General features: G+C 36.2%; 1 protein-coding gene across 3 annotated transcripts in view; it reads left to right on the top strand.

The window, feature by feature from the left end:
- LOC106880631 (E3 ubiquitin-protein ligase SH3RF3) overlaps positions 1-22,255 on the top strand; it is a 95,788-nt gene extending 73,533 nt beyond the window's left edge. For all 3 annotated transcript variants that reach the window (XM_014930666.2, XM_014930664.2, XM_014930665.2), the window contains exons 8-13: positions 1,519-1,945; positions 3,315-3,406; positions 4,929-5,096; positions 9,364-10,159; positions 18,247-18,377; positions 21,128-22,255. In XM_014930666.2, the coding sequence (XP_014786152.1) occupies positions 1,519-1,945; positions 3,315-3,406; positions 4,929-5,096; positions 9,364-10,159; positions 18,247-18,377; positions 21,128-21,299 (1,786 nt within the window). In that variant the 3' untranslated portion in view covers positions 21,300-22,255. The remainder of the gene's footprint in view (positions 1-1,518; positions 1,946-3,314; positions 3,407-4,928; positions 5,097-9,363; positions 10,160-18,246; positions 18,378-21,127) is intronic.
- The last annotated feature ends 38 nt before the right edge of the window (positions 22,256-22,293 follow it).

The following is a 22,293-nucleotide window of genomic DNA, read 5'->3' as shown; positions in this document are numbered from 1 at the left end:
AATGTTATGTGTCCTTAATTTCTGTTGTTGCTTGATCCTGATTTAGTGGACTTGTTATTATAGATATTCCAGCATGACCATCCCGTCTTTTTTACATTTTTCAAGTACAATGTATTTATTACTACATCATTTATTGAGTTTTTTCTAGTGACAATAAGATGTGATTTAACTGAGATTTGGTTGTTATTTCTTTCAAGTCGAATGAAAATGTAGAAGCTTTCTCATTTACTTGTATCTTAAGGAATACAATTAATCAGTTTTTTACACTATTAACCTCATCTTTAGTGATGAAAAGTAAAAAGGGCATCAAGTTGCAGAAACCTTGCCAAAGCAGACATTGGAGTCTGACACAGCCCTCTGGCTCATCAATTACTGCCAAACTGTCCAACCCTTGCCAGCATGGAAAAACGGGTGTTAAATGATGATGAGGAGGAGGATATCTACATTATATTTTGCTTGGTTTGATCTTCAATCATCATCAGGTCTTTTATTCTTGGATGTGTACATGGTATCAAATTAAATGATTACTACTCACTTTCAATTACTGACATATATGGATGCATAAGTGACAATCTTCTAATTATTTATTTTGTTTAAACCCAGTTCATCTTTTGGTCAAGCAAACCATTCCTGATCATCCCATTTTTTTAAGCATATTATACCCAGGCTACTTTATCTAATATATACTTTCCAAAATGGTATGGTAGGCTTTTGAGGTAGATTTGACTGCTGTTTCTTGCAGGTCAAGTGATTATGCAGAAGCTGGCTTGTAAGTTCATATTAATGACTGACAGAGTAGTTTATTCCATAGAGACTCAAAATTCTGAATTTAAAAAAAAAAGTTTATGTAAGGATTAATAGTTGCCCTGTTAAAATAATATCAGAAATTATAAATGCTCTTTCAACCAACTCAGACATGACTGACAGAATTGATTTGATTCGTGGGTTTATTATAGTTGCTTATACTGAATTGCAATAGAACATTTACTATGTTGGATATAAGAGTATATGATATTTATATGTGTCATAGCCTATCCTGCTATTCAGTAAGTAAGTAACCAATTACTTTGTTGTGTCTGAGGAGAGTCACACTGCCTTAACACCTTAATATGTAACATTCACCGGTTCAGTTTCCACTCTTTTATTTCTTATTTTTTCTTCCAACATACGAATTCACATAAGGAATCTTGCAAACCAAATACAAAAACCAAGTAACCAATTACTTATGTTGAATAAAAGGTGGGATGGTCATGGTTAGAACACCTCTGGTCATAGGCCTGCTGAAACTAGGCTAACCTGAAGCTAAGCAATAATAAGGATAATATGTCCACTGTATCTGAATATAAGATGGATGGGTCATAACTGGAACATCTTTGATCAGAGGTCTTCTAGATCAAGGTTGACCAGGGTTAAACAGCTGATACTAAAATAATGATGAACATCATAATAAATTAACATTGCAGTTTTTCTCCATCATTTAGAATTTGTTTTCTTTTTTTCTCCACTTTTACAACTCAGTCGCTCAGTGTCTACTTCCTCAGAAGGAAATTCAAGTACTGCTGGAAGCAGTAGGACAACATCTACGCCCTCACCTTCTGCTCGTCAAAGTTTACAATTCCAGAAGCTATGGTATCACTACCAACAACAGCGTGTAGCCCTTCCTCCACCATCGAGTACTTCTGCTGCAGCTGCTGCGACTTCAGCACCACCACTGCCACCAAATTCTTCACTTGCTGCAATGCAGAAGAGGCACTCGTTCACAGCTACATCACATACCCATTCTGCAGGTTCTTCACCTACAATCCAACAGCGAAGATCTCTAGAACTATCTCCAAGCTCTGGAGCCTTGCCGTTAAATTCTCCATTACATGTCACTTTGCCTCCACCTCCAGCCCCAGCAAGCTGTTCTTCCAGTATGAATCCTGCAAAACTTGTGCCCCATTTGGTAAATATGTTTTTTCTTTTAAATCCAATTAAAATCTCTTTCAAATCACACATGACTCTCTTAAAAATAAGGAAGGACATATTTAATAATGCAATCCAAATTAGTATATATATATATATATATATATATATATATATATATTGGAAAAGGATGCATGGCGTTCGCTCATATAATAATATAAATATATGCATATATCCATACATATATGTACATACCTACATATATATGTATATATACATGCATATATGGGTACAGGACATAAAAAAAACGTTAAACACAAGAAACGAAAACATAGAAAACGAACTTTTTTTCGAACAACAAAAAAAAACAGAGAAACAAGATATGCAACATAAAGAGTATACCCCTTCATCAGTTGTCCCTGTTTTATCTACTCCGCGTTTCGAAGGCAAGGACAATACGCAACTTCATTGAAACAGTTCTTCCTGCAAAGCAAATTAAATAAAATCTGGGATTTATATATATACTACTACATAAGAATATAAGTTTTGGGTTTATTCCCTGCTTCATCTACTTATCAGCCCTGAACACTTGTTCTTCATTCATTATATTCACCCCTTCCATTTCCTTCTCTCACTCTTCCACTCACTTTTGCAACTGCTACTCACCCATGCACCCGGCTCTTCTTCCTCCATCCACTTCTACTCACCTTTTACTTGAAGGTTCCACTTTATCACCATTATTTTATGTTTCTTGACCTATTCAGTATAACAGCTATAGTCTCCCTTAACCCTAGCATTTAAACTGGCCATATCCAACCCAAATATTCTGCCCATTTATGTTCAAACTGACCAGATCCAGCATCTTCCTTATCCTACAATGTTACTCTAAAAATAAATAATCACGCCATCAAAATTTCAAAGCTACAAGATAAGTCATGATTAATTCAAAATAATGTGAATGAGTAAGCATTACATTTGACAGAGTAATTTGAATGCTTTAAAATTGCAAGTGTGTGAGCCAGAAAGAGATTTTCTGTCTATTCATGTTACCTTTCTCAATGTTTCAATATTCTCAATGTATCTCATTAAACCACAACATATTAACTTTAAAATTACAACTACATAAACTAGTCATGAGGCTTCAATGTAGTCTTTTCTCATGTACAATAATAAAGCCAGATCTCCTTCAACTAACTCCTTACTCTTTAAAATAGAGATAACTCAGTCCTGTAATATGACATGCTTAATGGAATCAACTAAATTTTCATAAACAAATTGCTAAGATGAGGTTAATAGTTGGAAAAGGCATCTTATTACCAACAACTTTCCAAAGATAATGCATTGAACTTCTATATGTACAAACCATTCACAAATATTTTGTACCATCTCACATTTTCATCCAATTTCAGGACACTTATGGTAATAAGACTGGAGAAGAGGGAAAGCCAAGCAGTGCAGAGATCAATGCAGCCAGTCCACCACATTTTGGAAAGAATGTCATGTATGGAATATATAATTTTACTCTCAATATACCATCTCTATTTTGATATATTTACCTCTTTCTCTTTTCATGCTAATCATCTTATTCTCTTTTCTTCCTAATTACTTCTCTTTCATTTGCTAATTAGCTCTCTTTCTCTTTCTTTGTGATAATTATCTCTTTTTGACTCTCTATCTCTCTCATTGCTAATTAGTTCCACTCTCTTATTGCCTCTTCTTTTCTTTTTCTTGCTAATTATTGCTGTCTTTCTGTCTAGGCTTCCTTCTATTCTCCCCACCGCCATGAAACCTGCATACATAACATAGTCATTAACAAAGCAATTAAATCTTCAAAAGTTACTAAAAATGTTGGCCATCACATTTTCTGGTTCTCTACATTCTATAAGCTCAAGTACAACTCACAAAGGAATTCTTGATCCTGAATATGGAGTGATGTAGTAGTACTACACATACATTGTCTCTCTTATACACAATGTACTCACACACACACATATACACACATCTAAATTGCATCGCATAGGTTAATCTTCTGCTTCAACTGAACTTCCTGAAATTATATAACATCCTGTATCAATATATATAGTAATATTAAATATCATATTCATCAATGTTAACAATAGAAAGAGAGCAATAGGTACTGATAACACTTTATCCACTTATCATTTGCCAGGTGACCATGTTAATTATTCATAATTTGGTTTAGGAGGTTATTTCTTGTTGAAAACTTTGAACCTGTCTTGAGTTATTTGTAAAATAATCTATACTTCTTGAAATCTCTCTCCAATTACACCCAACTGTTTAAAAAAAAAACCAAGTAACATTGTACAATGTCATCCTTAAGAAATAAAATGGGTTAGTAACTGCTTTTGATCATAGGTGTGCTCTGTGTAATGAAAATTAAAAAAGTAAGAAGCAATTTATAAAACTACTGTCAATTTTATTCTGTGTTGGTTAGTAAAGCATGGTCTCCTTTTTATATGTAAACTGAGATGTGTGTGTGTAGCTGTTGCACCATCCAAATGTTACATCAGTAGTGAGACTTAAGGTTTAAGTTGTACTAATGAGTGTGCAGTACATGATTAGTTCTCTGAGATATATGTATGTATGCATGCATGCAGGCAGGCAGGCAGGTAGATACCATGAAGGTAGAGATAGAAATGGTAGAGTGAAGAGACAGTATAGATATATATGGGCTAACTGTTGTAATGTTTCTTTGTAAACTAGTGGCTTTCTTTTCAATACTGAGTAGTTACAGCAACACCACCCTTTAGCCTTTATCCCATTATGGATGTTATTTGAGTTCTGTAGAAGGCTGGTAAATGATTATAGTGCAGTATTTTCTGGACTGAAGAAACAGGCTTGATTTTGGTATGCACTTTTTATTTTGCTATGTTAATTATGTTAGATTTCCAGCAACTTTCAGTGTTTTGATAGTATGTTGTTCATAAGAGATGATAATGTACAGAACTGTGTGTTACATGTACCTGTATTAAATTCTTCTCTTGTCTCCTTGTCTCTTTCAGATATTCGGCTCTTTACAATTACAAGCCGCAGAAAGATGATGAAGTTGAGTTACATAAAGGTGATCAGTACACTGTTACCGAAAAATGCCAAGATGGCTGGTATAAAGGTTGTTGTTTGAAAACTGGAATCAGTGGAGTTTTCCCAGGGAACTATGTTCAAATTTCCAGGTATAGAGCATCTGATTGTTACTGTTATTTAGGTCCAGGCCAAACTCAATCAAGCACTCCTGTAATCAAAGACATTTCCTTTAATTATTCAGATATCATGTATCTAATTGTCTTTGTAAGGCAATATGGTGTGATTTGAAGAAGATTTGACTTCTATTTCTAACATACAAGTTCCTTTGCTGACTCTTATTTTTAGAGAGTGTAGTAGACTTAGTATGTATGTTATCTCATATATCTCGTGCATACTACAACTGTAGAATATATTATTCAATATGCTTCCTTACTTAAAGGAACCAGATATGATTTGAGGGAAGTTTAGCTGATGTTTTTTGCATGTCTTGTAGCAAAAAAATCCTTATTTGGTTCATTTTCGTTATTGTTGTAAATAGATGTAAAGATGTTGAAAACAGAAGAAAACCAACCTAAATATGTATATTTTTCAGTTTAGTTCTAGTGATGATTTTTGCCTTTTGCACCTGCCACTCACTAACTCTAGGCCCATAATATCAACAGCACTCCTTTGCTGTTGCTGTTGTTATTCATACAGTGGATTGGTAGAATCAGTTGAGTATCAGACATGCCTTGCAATATCTAGATACCACGAAGTTCAAACTCTGCTTGGGTCTTTGCTGTTCATCCTTCCAGCATCCATACAGTAATTCTGATTTCAAATTTTGCCATGGCCACCTTTGCTTTTTATTCTTCCAGGATCAGTAAATAAAGTACCGGCCAAATATTAGGGTTGATATAATTAAGTACTAATTTAGCTCCAGGCTGATCAAAGCCTTGAGAATTGATTCATTAGTCAGAAACTGAAACAAGTCTGTGTGTGTGTGCTCATGAGTGTGCTCCTTCAATGCACACAGTAGTTGTTAGCAAGAGTGACTATCATATATAGGCAGTGTCATTAATTCCCAATATTCTTTGAAAGCATGTTTGGCCATAGGGAAATATTACTTGGCATGAAAACAGATGAGGGTTGGTGAAAAGGGCATTAAGCCACAGAAAAGCAGCCTCAATGAATTCCATTTGACCCATGCAAACATGGAAAAGTGAATGTTAAAATAACTGCTGCTTCTACCACTGCTACCACCACCACCATTACTGTTACTACTACTTCTACTATTCATAAATTGAGATATACATTAAAAAGTAAGTTTCCTTGTTCTACACTAAAACAAGAAGAGGTACATATTGGAAAACCTTGCATAAAAATGTACAAATGGTCTGTGAAAATACCCAAATAATATTCACAAATCCTAGAATTGCTATTTCCAAGAATGTACTTACATCTAATACATAGAGGCAATTTGTTATATGAATTGCAAATGGGATGATGGATGTAACTATCATATTCATATTATTTTTAATTCCAGAATTAACATCATTTACAAACACTTGTTTCAACCCAAGTGGTCCTGGATCAAGCAACCTTATAATCATGATGTTTCAGCCATGACTTTCTCATCTTTTATTGAGACATAGCATATTGAGAACTAGATTATCCTGTGTATCCATCTATTTTATAAGACTATAGAATATAATTTGAAAGACATATAACTGGTATTTCTGGCCAACTAAGGGACCACTTAGAGATTCCTTGTTAGATCATATAGAACCTTACTATTGCTATTTCTATACCCATATTTATACTAATAGGTACTAATAGAATTGGCTATGTCTCATTTCAGTTGTAAGAACTAGAGGTGAGATAACAGATACATTTTCTAAGTGAAATATTTTATCTTCAATTCCAAAGTTTTCAATTGGAATAACATTTGTAGACTCTGCTACTGCTGTTTTCCTTCAATGTACTTATGGCTATCCTTAATAACAGTCTGCTGATGTCTTCACTGTTATGTTAGAAATCATTATTATTAAAGCAGCAAGCTGACAGAATCACAAGAACATTGAAGAAAGTGCCTTGTAATATTTGTTCCAATCTTTACACTCTGAGTTCAAATTCCACTGAAGTCCACTTAGCTTTTCATTCTTTCTGTGTTAATAAAACAAAGTTCAGTCAAGTATTGGGATCAGTGGTATTGACTAAAATGCTTCCCTTAAAACTGCTAGCTTTGTAACTAAACCAGAAAGAATTACTATTATTATTATCTTATTTAGCATAGCAACTCCACTTGGGAATGTAACAAGGTGTCAGCTGCCCACAACCAGTAGACTAAAGTAACAATTAGCATTCAGATTTCAAGAATTCTTTGGAGGATTTGTGCAGTCCTAAGCAACACTGATTTTTGTAGATATTCTATCTTTGCATTTACTTCTCTCTTCAAGCCAGTTTGTGAGCTTGTTCTCAAGGCTCCAACAATAAAAGGTATAACACTCACCTTCAATGACCACAGTCTTTTTTATCTTCCACTTCAAATCATCATATCTGACCTGCATCTCTTCTTTTCTTTCTGATACTGTGTCATCTCCAGGGGATTGAAATATATCTATGATTAAACAGGTTTTCCCCTTTTTATTCACAGCCACTATATCTGGCTTTCAATGTTCAATTTCGGGATCACATTGAATTATTACAACCCACAGTATCTTCTTGTTTACTCCTTCTGGGGGTTTACCCATACCACATCTTTGCTCTATTCAATCTATACTTGCCATGCAGCACCCGTATTCTTATGACATTATTCTGTCTTCTTTTGTATTCTTTTTGAGCCTGCTTCATGCACTTGCCACTTATTGCTGCATTATCAATCCTACATTCAGTGTAATTTGTCCTCAGTGCTTGTTCCTATACAATACAGATAAGTGCTTCTGTCTCTAGCTTCAAACCACTCTTCCTTAGTCAGTGCCACCTTCCATCAGCTTCTGAATTACTACTCATTTCTCTCACAAACTGCCCTTACATCTTTTTTCTATTCCATTTTCTTTCATCTTACTATTTTATTCTTTGTACTCATCTGTCTCCACACAAATAACTGACCTGACTATACTAGATATTCTCACCTGAACCAGCAATGGTTCTCTTGATATACCCACCCCCACCCCCAAATTATTTTCTTCTCAACATATACAACTTTCGCAGCTGGTTATTATTATAATTATAAGGGAAGTTGGCAGAATCATTAATGTGCTGGACAAAATACTTTGTGCTTAGCAGCATTTTGTCCGTCTGTATGTCCCGAGTTCAAATTCTGCTGAGGTTACCTTTGATTTCATCCTTTTAAGATCAATAAAATAAATACAAGTTGAGCACTGGGGTTGATGTAATCAACTAACACTTCCCCCAAAATTTTAGGTCCCTTGTATTTATAATAGAAAGGATTATTATTATCATCATCATTTTAATTATTCATACATAGCAGTTGATTATCAGAATTGTTAGAGACAGTTAGATTGCTTTGGGTTATTCACTCCTCCCCCCCTCCCCCTCTCTCTCTTCAAATCCCACCAAAATTAACTGTTTTTTATTATTTTAGGTTAGTGGATCAACAGTATTGTTAGGTCATCAGGCAAAATGCCTTGTTCTGAGTTCGTATCTTACCCTGGTGAACTTTGCTTTTCATCCTTTCAAGGATGACTAGGGTCATCAGAATCAACAAAACTTATCTTTTCAAAGTTATTGGCCTAAATAAGAAACCCCTTTCTCTTATTATTATTGTTGTGGTTGTTGTTATTATTAATGTGTGAGAGAGGAGTGCATGCCATCAAAGTGACACTGGGGTAAAATATACGAAGCCTATTATACCCATCATGACTACCCGTCTGATAAGGGTACACCAGGCACATGCATCACAACCATATGTGCGCGACATGGTGATCTCATATCAAAATAAACAGCACATGACCTTGCAGTGGGGCCCAGTTAAACTTTTCTTCAGGTCGAGTAACCCATCCCGCTCAAAAGGTCCCTGAATAAGAGTTGTTGAAGGATGCTGAGCAAAACACCCATATTTCCAAAGGTGAATTATCCAAACCTCAAAGAATTCCTCTCAACACATGGCTATGATGCTCCCCCACTACTCCTGCTCATGATCAGGGATGCATATATTGTCAGCCACCAAGGGACATGCTTAACTGGTTACGGTCAAACAACTTACAAGCAAATCTGTGGTGTTAAGCAGAATATTTGCTGTAGCACATCTTTTTATACCAAGACAAAACAATGTACATGATAACACTTCCAATCAATTAAGATCAGAAGCCACGAGAGCCACTGCCTGGTACTGCATCTGGGCATTTATTGTTGTTGTTATTATTATTATTATTATTATTATTATTGTTATAATCATCATCATCTCTCTTGTAGGTCTGCAAATTATTTTGGTGCAGCCCACTCTAGAACGAAGGATATGCCTTCTTCACCTTCATTGTCATCAGATATAAGTGACTCCCCTGGCTCAATGTTCTTCAGCTCACCACCACCTCCATGCAGTGGCAATGCTGACACACCACCACCAGCACCTCCACCAGCTACCGTTTTCCAGCCACACCTCCGCTCCAGTGGCTCACTCTCTACAAGTTGTACTTCTTCGGGGACAAGCAGTGGTACAGGACCACACCGTTCAGCTGTAACTAGCACTGCAGTCCTGCCAACACGATCACGTGCACTGCATTCAACATCATCATCAGCACCCTCCACTTCCTCATCTATACTGGCTGCTGCTTACAGCAGCAGTAACAACAACAATAACAATAATAACAATAATATTAATAATAATAATAGCACTGTTACTACTACCACCACCACAACTACCACAGGTACTGCCACTAGCAGCAGAATTGGTGCACCATCATCTTCATCCATAGTTATACCTTCAATGCAGATTGCAACAAACTCAACTCCCGAAAGTAGTTCTGCAAAAGTTCACCATTCACCCGCTGCAGCTGGTACACCAGCAAGTGCAAAGAATTCAGGTGCAAGCGTAGTCGCTGCCACACACCATGCTCAAAATGTTAATCCTCCTCGAAGGATTGTGGATTTCGCCTTCTCGCCGATGCAACATTCCATGTCAGCTACTGCTAATACCACAACCCCACCTAATGTTGTAGCTGGACTTACATCTAGTTCGTCATCGACACCTCACCACAGCTCAAAAGAAAAGGTAAGACTTTGAATCTGATGATAATCTTGACTTCCGATTTGTCTATATAAAAAACACCATATTTGAGTATTTTTAGTGCCAATGAGTGAGCCATGTACATAGATATATGTGTCATCATCATCCACTTTGCTTTGCTTGCATGAATCAGACAGAGTTTATTGAGGTAGATTTTCTACAGCTGGATACTCTTCCTGTTACCAATCCTCACCTTCCCCAAAACCAGACACATTTTCACAGAATATTGAAAATGAATGACATTCATTTACAACAATTACACAGTATCAAGACTAGGAGATACACACACACAATAGACTTCTTTCATTTTCCATCTTCCAAATCCACTAACAAGGTTTTTTTGGCCCAACTTTTCATCTTAGCATGGGTTAGTTGGATTACTACAGTTTAAGTTAGCACATAGTTGAAGGTGCTGTTCATCTAGATAGATTAAAGGACCACATCTCATTAGTGGATTTCATTTTTGGCTTTGTTTGTACATTTGGCTACTCATAAGGCCAACCATCTTACAGAGTGTGCTGAAAGTATTTTTCAAGGTACCATCACTAGGAAGTTGTCATGTCCTTGATAAAACTAAAGAGTCCTCTCAACTTTATACTTTGCAAAGGGTACTAGGTGTAGTTTTTCATGGCACAAGCACTACAGAGGTATGCACACCATGGTACACCCAAGGGAACCTTTTGATTCCATATCTGCTCACTCATCACTCCCTTTACTGAGTGAGAATTATAAAGGATAAAATAAAAGCAGGACTGACAGTGATAAGCTGATTAACAGGTTGAGTAATAAGAGTACTCTGCATTTTGAGAGATGTATAATAACCAAGATAATGTGTGCAAGAGTAATAACAGCAGCAACATGAGCCAAGGGATTAGAGTGATGACAGAATTAGTGTGCTGGACCTAATGGGGCCAGTGTGGTGTGGTCTTTTAAGAGACCACAAGAGTATCACCCTAATCCTCCCCTCCTGTATTGGTGAGGTTGGTAAAATATCAAGTATAACTTGTTGGATTAAAAAAATTTTTAAACATCAAGCGAGTCCTTGTGTGCGTGTGTGTGTGTGTGTGTGTGTAAGAAAAAGAGCAGATACTAACAGAAGAAGTATGCTATTAAAATGAAATTATCTTTTACATACTAAGTGAGAGAGTGTGGTAAAAATGAGAAAAGTAAAAAATGAAAGGGAGACACAAATAGAGAGAGTTTTTTCTGTTGCAGTCACAGATTTTAAAATTTCAAAATTAAGTGAAAATGTTCAAATCTGGGTACATTTTCATGTTGAATCTGAGTTTGTGATGCATTTACTCCAGAAAAATTTTAGAAAAATATTACAGAGGCTTAATGTTTGATCATTTTTACCTAATCCGAAAACAGGATTTGTGCTTAATAGCTGTCATAAAATGGAGGTAAACATTAGAAGACAAAATTTTAAACAAAATGAAAGCAATGCATGTGAGTTGATACATATACAGATAAAGAGTGTGACAGAGAAAGAGCGATAGATTGGTGGTAACAGACTGATAGTGGGAGAGTTGTTGATCTAAAAGTTTGGGGCACAGATTAAAAAAATTAAATTTGTTTTTCTTGAGGAAACACTGTTTCAGAGCCTTTCAGGGATAAACACACATATACAACCCATATACTCTCACACTTATATAGTATGTGTATAAATGTATATTTGATTACTGCAAGAGACGGAAAATAGAAGATACGAGAATGCTTTTTAATCACTACAATTGTTTCAACCGATCTAGCCTCGATCACTCACAGGTGAGATACTGAACAACTGGTTTAGGTGCAACCAGTGGTGTAGATGTGTCTCTTCAGGTGATTACAAGATGTATCTCGTTAAAATAATGACTGTTCTGTAAGATATCTTCCTGGTTTCATCATCATCATTTAACACCCGTTGTCCATGCTGGCATGGGTTAGACAGTTTGACTGGGCTGGCACACTGGAAGTGCATCAGGCTCCTGTCTGATTTGGCATGGTTTTCTACAGCTGGATGCCTTTCCTAATTCCAAACACTCGGAGAGTGTAATGGGTTTTTTTATGTGCCACCAGCATGGGTGCCATTTGCATTGACACCGGAGTATGTTTATGTGCCAATTTGTTTGACATCAGTATCTGTCAAAACAGTGATTTTACTTGGCTTGATGGGTCTTCTTTGCAAGTATGACATAATGCCAAAAGTCTTGGTCATTGCCTCTATGAAGCCCAAAACTCGAAAGGAACTCAGCCACTTTGCCTCCATGAGGCCCAACACTCAAAAGGAACTCAGCCACTTTGCCTCTGTGAGGCCTTACACTTGAAATGAACTCCCAGCAAATTAAAGGATACAGCTTCATTTTTATATAAGATCAATAATAAATAACATGCAAAAAGTAACAAATACACAATACAGTGAAAGAAGTATTAAAAAAATATATATACATTCTTTTATTCTTTGACATGTTTCATTTATTTGACTGTGGCCATGCTGGAGCACTACCTTAAGGGGTTTTAGTTGAAGAAATCAACCCTAGAACTTATTCTTTGTAAGCTTAGTACTTATTCTCTTGGCTCTTTTTCCAAACTGCTAAGTTACAGAGACATAAACACACCAGCATCAGTTGTCAAGCAATGGCAAGGGGACAAAAAAACACACACACACACACACACACACACACACACACACACACACACACACACATATGACGGGCTTCTTTCAATTTCCATCTACCAAATCCACTCACAAGTCTTTGGTCAATCCAAGACTATAGTAGAAGACACTTGCCCAAGGTGCCACGCAGTGAAACTGAACCCAGAACCATGTGGCTGGGAAGCAAGTTTCTTACCGCACAGACTGGAACCTGGTGCAGCTTCCCAGTTTGCCAGTGGTTGGTGTTAAGAATGGCATCCAGCCATTGAAGCCAAGCCAAATCAAACCAGAACCTGATGCAGCTTTCCAGCTTTCCAGCTCTAGTCAAACTATCCAACCCATGCCAACATATGTCTTCCATGCTGATATTGGTTGGATGGTTTGACCAGAGACTGGCAAGCTGCCTCAGGTTCCAGTCTGATTTGGCTTGGTTTTTATGGCTGGGTGCTTTTAATATACCACTGGCACAAGTTTCCTTACATGGCAGTGGGACAAGTGCTTTTTACATTCCATTGGTGCAGGACACATGCAGGCTAATCCTCTTCACCAGAAGATGCAGCCTTTACACTTCAGCTGCGGAGTATGGGTCTTCTTGATTACAGCAAGGTCCCAGATATCTCAATCCTTTGTCATCTCATCCAAAACGTTTGGTGTTCTGAACTTTGTCCCATGTCTTCCTGGGTCTCCTTCTTTCACGAGTTCCATCCACCTTGAGAGATCGGCACTTCTTTATGGAGCTGTTAACATCTATCTGCATCATGTAGCCAAACCAGTGCTTCTAATTCCTCTTTTATGCCTAACTTCTCTCTCAATACACTAGCACTCTGTCTCACAGTGCACATCTAGCAGAGCATACTAGTCTCATTCCTCTCTAGCTTTCATTTCAGAAAGTCACTACATGAAGTCACTACAGATTCATTATAGCAGACTGAATGATACTGTTTATGATTTGTACTTTGATATGTTCAGGCAGGGGGTTTGCAGGTTGATTGGAGATAAGATAGAGTAGGTAAATAGAATTAGAGTAATAAATGAATAAATTAAATAAAGATGATAGCAGAATTTTAAACCCCTCACCAAAACATAAAAATACAAATTGTAAACAGTATCATTCAGTCTGCTATAATGAATCCATAAACACATGTAAAACATCCAAGTGTATATTTTTTTCCCTCTGAAGATACTATGCTCAGGTCATATAATTTAATATTTAATTAGATTCACTAAGTATTAATTGAAACAGCTATAAGGGGTGATGATTGATTTGTTGTTAATAATAAACAATTATTAACTTCCCAATCTCCATTTTCTTTTTCTCTTTGTATATGAATATAAACTATATGTTTTTATATACACCTATTATTTTAAGGAAATTAATTGCCCCAAAATATTAGGTATTGAACCAGTATTTCCTTGGATGAAACCATCCCTTCATGAGGTTAACACAACCTCTAATCAAATTTGAGATATATATATATATATATATATATATATATATATATGGTTTCAGACCAGTTTCACTGCCATGTAGCATTGCTGTTTGTACAGAAGTATCATTCATTCTGAGAGAGAAGCTTTTTGCTACCAACAGGTAAAAGTTCTCTGAACTTTCTCCACCCAACTCATATCGCAACAGCTACATTTACTGAGCCCCCTCCTCCACTGCTAATTAGGTCACCTAGATAACAGAAACTATCTACTTTTCCTGTGGAGCCTCTGGAGCATTTCAGAACATCAGTTATACTTCTCTGTTAACCTTCCTGTGTCTCTTACATGTCCATAGTTTGTGTTGAGCACATCATATGGAATTTCTATCTACACTTTGTCTACTTATAGAACAGGCCCATTTATCCAAAGGGATTAGTATTGTGTCTGTTTCCCTGCAATATACATGTGGAAATCTATAAATATTAGTAAACTTTATACAAAAATGTTAATAAGAGAAGATAGATTGAACATGCTTTATTACATGCCACTACAATTGTTTCAACACATCACTTCCAGCTCTTCACTGCTGAATGGTTCAGAAGGCCTTCTTTGCCATCTCTTACACTTCTTTCCAGGATGAACAGTCGATGTTAAGCTTGTTTCCTGGTAATTCAGCTCTACTGACATTTGGATTGACATCAATGGCTTCGTTTCTGAGCTTGTCATTGTGGGTCTCCCTCAGAAATGCTACTACCTCTTCTCTTGGGCTGGTCAGTTTCCATGATTTGATCTCACCCAACAGTATTCAGGTGAACCTGAAAGGGTTCTTGATAAACTATGCCCCTTTGGTCTCCTTTTCTTTCTTTTGCTTCTAAGCACTTTCTGCACTTCTAAGCCTGCTCAAACATTCTTGGAGCTGACTTGTTATGTCCTTGATGCCTTCCCTTTCTTCAGCAGGAGCTTTCTTATACTGCTTATTGAGGGTCTTGATTTCTTTCTTCAAATAGTGCATCTCTCATTCTCTTTTGCTATGCTTCTTTTTGATTGTCATGATAACTGATCTATCTTCTCTTCCAAAGCAGTCTTTTACCAATTTGAATGTGATAGTTACAAGAGCATTCACTTTTTGCCAGCATGCATTTTAATATTTTGTTGAGGTCTTGGTCTAGTTGTTGCCATTTTTTCACTTCATTCATTTTAGGCCATTTGATCCAGACTGTTGCTGAGTAGGATTGTCCCTCTGAGGTGGTATTGGGTGGGTTGCCCCTGTTGAGCACTTGAGGTGACACAGGTGATGAGAGACTTCCATTTCTTTGGGATGCTTTCTATCTGGAGTTCTCCTGCATCTCACCAGTTGCTACCACAAGTGGCTCTTCTTTTCTAGTCAGACCTGACTCAATGTATCTTGCACCCTTTTGTGTTCTTGGAGATATTTCCGCAGAAATATTTTACTCCCAGTACTTCCCCAGTTAATGATGTTTGGGGCAGTGTCTGTGTCCATAAATCATTCTTGGTTGTTTCCATTAAATCCATCCTGTTGAGGTTCTCATTCTCCCCTCTTCTTGGAAGACTCTGGGGGTGTCTTGTGCTCTCAGTTTCTATTGCCAATTTGGTGCCCTTTCACAAGGGTTATACATGAGGTTGCTATCCTCATAGACCCATGCCAGACTTCCCTGACAGTTACTGGTTACTAAAGTCAACTTTGCTTTTATCTTTTCAGAGTTAAAATAAAGTATTAGTTGACTGTTAGGGTCAATGGTAGCAACTAACTCCCTCTTCTCAAGATTACTGGCCTTGTACTTGTAGAAGAAACCATTATCATCATCATTATCATCGTTATTGTTGTTGAAGATTTTGCACAGTATCCAATATGATTGATGTTGTTGATTGAAGATATTGTGTCTACCGGGGGTTTGTACTGTCTGTCAAGTCACAACAAGGACCTCAAATAGGCAGTACTTTACACAGTATGCATGCAGTTCCAAGTAAAGCCAATTTTTGAAATACATCTAGATTGTTGGGGATTTCTAAAGTTTCCAGATGTTTCTTCAGGTTAAGTAGTATTGAACCTAATGTTCCGATGACAACAAGAACAACCTTTATGTTTGACTCTTGTAGCTGCCCCATCTTGGTGATCTTAATTTTCAAGTCTCCATATTTATCAATCTTTTCTCTTTCTTTCATGATAATATGTTGATCTCCTGGCACTGCTACGTTGATTATTAGGTACTCTTGTTTGTCCCTCCTAAAGGTTACTATATCTGGCCTTTGCTGCTTTAACACCTTGTCTATCTGTAAGTCAAAGTCCCAGAGGATTTTTGCCTTCCCCTTTTTATCCATTACCTTTTCCAGTGTTTGTCGGTTTCAAGCACCCGTTACCTTGTATCCATACTTCCAGCATAGTAGGTAGTGAAGGTTTTGGGCTACCTTGTCATGTTTGTGCTTATACTCTTCCTGTGCAAGACTTTTACAAGCACTATCAATGTGAATCACACTTTCAATCTTCTTCCCTACACATTCTGAGAGGTTTGTTACATTTGTGTGGTATACATCCCTTTTCACTGAGTTGATATTTAATGCCTAGGTCACCCTTGCTGAGCCATCTCCATGATACTTCCTAGTCTTTTAAGTCGTTAGTTTCATGGTGGAACTGGCTGTATAATTCCATGCGGAGTAGAGTTTCTTCTCTCATTGGCTATTCATGATTGGTATTCATTAGCACTCTTAAATCCATTGCTGGTAAATCCTTCTGCATTAACATCACTCTGTAGCAGGTCTTGTTGGCTGTTTACCAAATACTGTGCCATATGGCGTTAGGAAGGGCATCCAGCTGTAGAAACTCTGCCAAATTAGATTGGAGCCTGGTGTTGCCATCCGGTTTCACCAGTCCTCAGTCAAATCGTCCAACCCATGCTAGCATGGAAAGCGGACGTTAAACGATGATGATGATGATTTCTTCTTTCATTGTTGATGTACTCTTGTTCACTGATCAGGCCATTTCCACCTCTTTACTTCTTCATGTAGAGCCTGTGTATGTTCACCTTAGGGTGGAGAGCACCATGCATTGTCTTTTAGGTAGTGCAATTGAGTTGGTCAATCTCCACTCATGTCCATTTCAGAATGGGTGCACTATAGCAGACAGCCCATATGTTGATGGCAGATACAAGGTTCTGTGTGTTGAGTTTTGACTTCAAGAGAAGTTTGAGGCATTTCAGATATGCAGTGATCTTATCTTTCATTTCTTTGTGCAAGATATTGTCCAGCTCCAGGATCCCAAGGTACTTGTACCCATCATCATCCAGGTCTCCCACTCACTCTCCATTTGGCAACTCTATGCCCCTACAATCTGCTCTTTTTCCTCATTTCAAAGTGAGCACCGCAAACTTTGGGATACCAAATTCCATCCCCTTATCCTTGCTGGACATCTCAAGAAGCCTTTCCATTTCAGGATCTGTTTTGTGAACAGTTTTAAATTATCCATGAAGGGGTGGTTGAGACATTGCATAGAACTAAAGAAAGTAGGATCAAGGCTATAACAAATAAAGGTGAACAAGAATCTCCTTGGAAGATACCTCTTTTGATTGTTACCTCAGCTAAGTACTGGTTGTTACAGAAAAGATGTTTTCCAACTAGGCCTGCTGTTCTTAATCAGTGCACACACATTCTGAGTTATTCCACATATGTCAATTATTATTATTATTATTATTGTTTATGATAAAGGTGGAGAGCTGACAGAATTGTTAGTTGAACTTGGTCTGTGGATGCAGAGGACAGATGAAGACTTGAAAAGTATGAAACAAATATGCTCCAATGGATATGTAATGTCAGTGTACACATATGACAAAACAAATTGGGCATAAGAGGCATCAAATGTGGTGTGCAGTTGTGTATCATGATCTATTCCTGCAAAACTTGTTGCTTTGTTCTTAATGTTAGAAATCATTTTTATTATATCGTCATCTTTATTATTATTTAATACTGATTTGTTTCATTATCTATTTTATAGAAAGAAAAGAAGGAAAGAGACAAGCCTAGTTTAGTAAAAAGATTAACTCTGGGTAAAAACAAGAAGACAAAATCCACCTCCGATGCTGAAAACACGATATTTCAAGTTGCACCAGATACAAGTCATGCAAGGTAAATTAATTCTGATATATGTACATGTTCATAGCTTTTTTTTTTTTTTTGTATTTTGCTTCTTTGAGAAATCTATAGAGGAATTTGAGTTACTTGGTTTAATACCACCACCAAGTATATGAGTGCTTCAGCTTTGGCTAGGTTTCATACACTGCTTGGTTTAAACAGAAATTTCCTCTAGCCAAAAAGTGATTCTTTGCATATGCAGCTCCTCAACCTGCTTGGTCATCATCATCATCATTCAATATGCATCTTCCATGCTGGCATGGCTTGGATGGTTTGACAGGAGCTGTTAAGCCAGAGGACTGCATCAAATTCTACTACTTTGGCATGATTTCTATAGCTGGATACCCTTTCTAATGCCAAACACTTTATAGCATGGAGTGGGTGCTTTTATGTGGTACCAGCACTGGCGAGGTCTATTTTGGCATGAGGAAGAACACATTGGATAATGAAAGAAGTGAGACAGATAGAATGCTTTTGAATGTAGTTGTACTCTATTAGGGTTGACTTGGGACTACACAATAGTAGCAGCAACAAGAGTATCACCAGAACCTAGGATTGTTTTTGTAGAGTTGATTCTGTTGTAAACATTCAGATCAAACCCCTATTATCTCCACGTACACGTTTCATTGCAGGTGTTTAAGTTCATCATTGTCTTCATTCTCACCAATCTGAGAGTAGGGACCTATAAATGTTATTAGCCTTTGCCATTATTTCTTTATAGTACCCTTTCTTTTGTGACTAACTTATTTTTTAAAATATCTCTTTTTTTTATGTCTGGCTTCAGCTACCTTTTATTTTAACCATTTTTCAAGCATGCTTTTCCTGCACAATATCATTTTATGTTCTTGTCACTCAATCACATTTGTATACACATACAGACACATAGATACACTCACACACCCACACATTACACAGCATATTTATCTGTACACATTTACTATATGATCTTTCAGACACACAGGCACACAGAAACTTTAGCATAATCCTCAGGCAAACTTAGTGTGTCATGGTTGCCATTTCGCAGGTACATTTCATCTGTTATATTAGGGATAGTCGCTGAGATGTGGAAAATATCTAGCAAAGTTGAATATTTTACTCATATAGTCAGACTGGTAGTATATAGGAAGTAACAAAGTGTTGTAGTTTGGGTTTGTGCCAAAACAGACACTACCAATAAACTCTTCTATAACAGAAGTTCTCAGCTAAGAACAAACCACTACACCTAATATTTATGGAGCTAGAGAATGCTTTGACAGGGTTCCATGCCCTGTAATCTAGTGGTTGCTGAGAAAACTAGATAAAGATCAATAGCTGTCACCAAGGTGAGAATTAACAATGACCAGACTTATTCATCCAACCAAAGGACCATAGCTGACAGTGAAAGCTACAATGAATAGAAGATTGTGACTGATTGTTACTGTAGTTCAGTGGTTCTTGATTGGGATCCATATGACCCCTGAGGTCCATATAAGATGTGGAGGTGGGGATGCAAGCAGAATAGTAAATTTGGTATCCATGATAGTATTTTAAGAGTCCATGAAAAAATTTTCTTTTAAATGTATTTATTGCCACAAACAGTTCAATTTCTTTCTCTAACATTTTAAATAGTTCAAACTTCACAAATAAATATGTGATGAACAAAATAGGAATTTTGAAAGAAGTATCTATAAAACTAGTTTTTAATCATTGAATGGCTATGTGAGTCCACCGGAATAAAATAGTAATGAAAAGGGTCCATAGGTAAAAAAATAGTTGGAAACCACTGATGTAGTTGGGTGATGATAATGTTTGCTCTCTGCACACATGCTCAGAGGTCTGAATTCAGTGGCAAGATGGCAGACCAAAACAGATACTAAACTGTAATCTGTGATTGAACTATAATGATCTGATTATCCACTAAGTGGACTATTGTCTGAGACTAAACTGAATTGATCAGACACCTATTACTACAGACACTTGGTAAACTGGCTGATGAGCCCACAATGACCTTATACCTGCTACTAACAGGACAGTTAAGTGAACTGATTGATGACCCTATATTGATCTGTTACCTATTAATGACAGTTGAGAAGACTGATATGTTGATATGGTACCTATTGCTGATGATAGGTGTATTGAGGTTATCTAGAAGAAGAAAAGTTTTCTGTTCAGTAAGACAGATGCAAATGAACAATTTGAACTGACAGCCTGTGTGCATGTTTTGCATTGCTTTATCCATTCAGCCTTCTGATCCTTCCATTGATCAAATCAATTTTTTAAATTCTTTCTAGATATATATACAAAAAAAGTGCTTTGTTTTGCCTTAAATAACAAAAAAGAAAAAAAGCAATCATTGGAATATATTTTCTTGTTTTATATTTGTTTTGCAATGATTTAGTTTTTCAAAATTAAAAAATTATTATAAACAAAGAATTTAATATTTTATCTCTTTTGTTTCCCCTATTTTGTTTCTCTTGTTGTGACTTAACTCCAGATTTATGATTAATGATGTCCAGCATTCACCATGCTGTCTTTTATTTAGATATAGTGTATCTAGAACTACATTTTCATGTGTCCTTTTTTTAAAACAGTAGAGTTTCATTTAAGAAAGTTTAGACTGTTATTTCTACCTGATTGGACAAATATGTAAAACCCTTGTTTTGTTTTGTTTTTGTTTTTGTTTTTTTTTCTGGTTGTAATTTAATTTTGATAATTAAATGTTTCAATAACTTGTTCATTTAGTGAATATCTATTTCCATTTGTAGATACCGTTGCATTGCTCCTTATCCACCACAAGGAGAAATGGAACTAGAACTGAAAATTGGAGATATTGTAATGGTGTACAAAAAGTGGGAGAATGGATGGTACAAAGGAGCACATCACCGAACAGGAAAAAATGGTCTTTTCCCTGGCAGTTTTGTAACCAAATGTGATTAATTCCTCAATGAAACCACTTTCTTTCATTCACTCAATCACATTTGTATACACATACAGACACATAGATACACTCACACACCCACACATTACACAGCATATTTATCTGTACACATTTACTATATGATCTTTCAGACACACAGGCACACAGAAACTTTCAAGTAATTTGTATATCTATATTTATAAATGTTCTTTTGTGTGTGTGTGTGTATGCGCGTGTGCGTGTGTGTGAATATGCATGTACGTTTGACACTTGATGCTATAAAATTGATTCACAGATTACTCTATATGATCACAAAAGTTTGTCTTTTTATTGCTCGTTTGTATATATGTATACACACAAGTAAAACTCGTGAAAGTGTGCATTATAAGCAGAAATTTAATATAATAAAGGTAAATTTTAAACACCACCACCTCCATCACATCTACATCCAAATATACAGATACTTTCTTAAAAAACAAAGTGGCATGTAGTTAATTTTCTTCTTTCATTGGGTTTTTTAAACGATGGAATTTTTTTACTTGTGTTTGTGGTGTGTTTATGTTGATATTTGTGGGTTAACAGAAGAGAAAATTAAATTTTTCTCATCTAACAGAAAATAAATTTATCTCTCAAATGGATAAAATATGCTAATTATATTTATATATTTTTTTAAATGTTCATATTTGTATATTTGTTTTCACACATATACACACACATACATATGTTCACAAACACAAACAGAATTCTTAAACAATAAACATAACTAGGTGTTTTTTATATAATCTAAGTAAATGTTTAAAAAATTAAACATTTCATACATACATACATATATACATATACACACACACATATATAACTGTACACAGATACATACACACACAAATCCCTACATATTTCTACACACACATTGTGTGAATTTCTTAACATTGTATGAATTTTAAAATAGAAATAAAAAGCTAAAAGACAATAATATATATATATAATATAATATATATATATATATATATATATATA

The sequence above is a fragment of the Octopus bimaculoides genome, chromosome 16 (assembly GCF_001194135.2).
Source record: "Octopus bimaculoides isolate UCB-OBI-ISO-001 chromosome 16, ASM119413v2, whole genome shotgun sequence".
NCBI lineage: Eukaryota > Metazoa > Mollusca > Cephalopoda > Octopoda > Octopodidae > Octopus > Octopus bimaculoides.
Note: the sequence above shows the minus strand (reverse complement) of the source record. Positions and strands in the feature narration are given on the sequence as shown.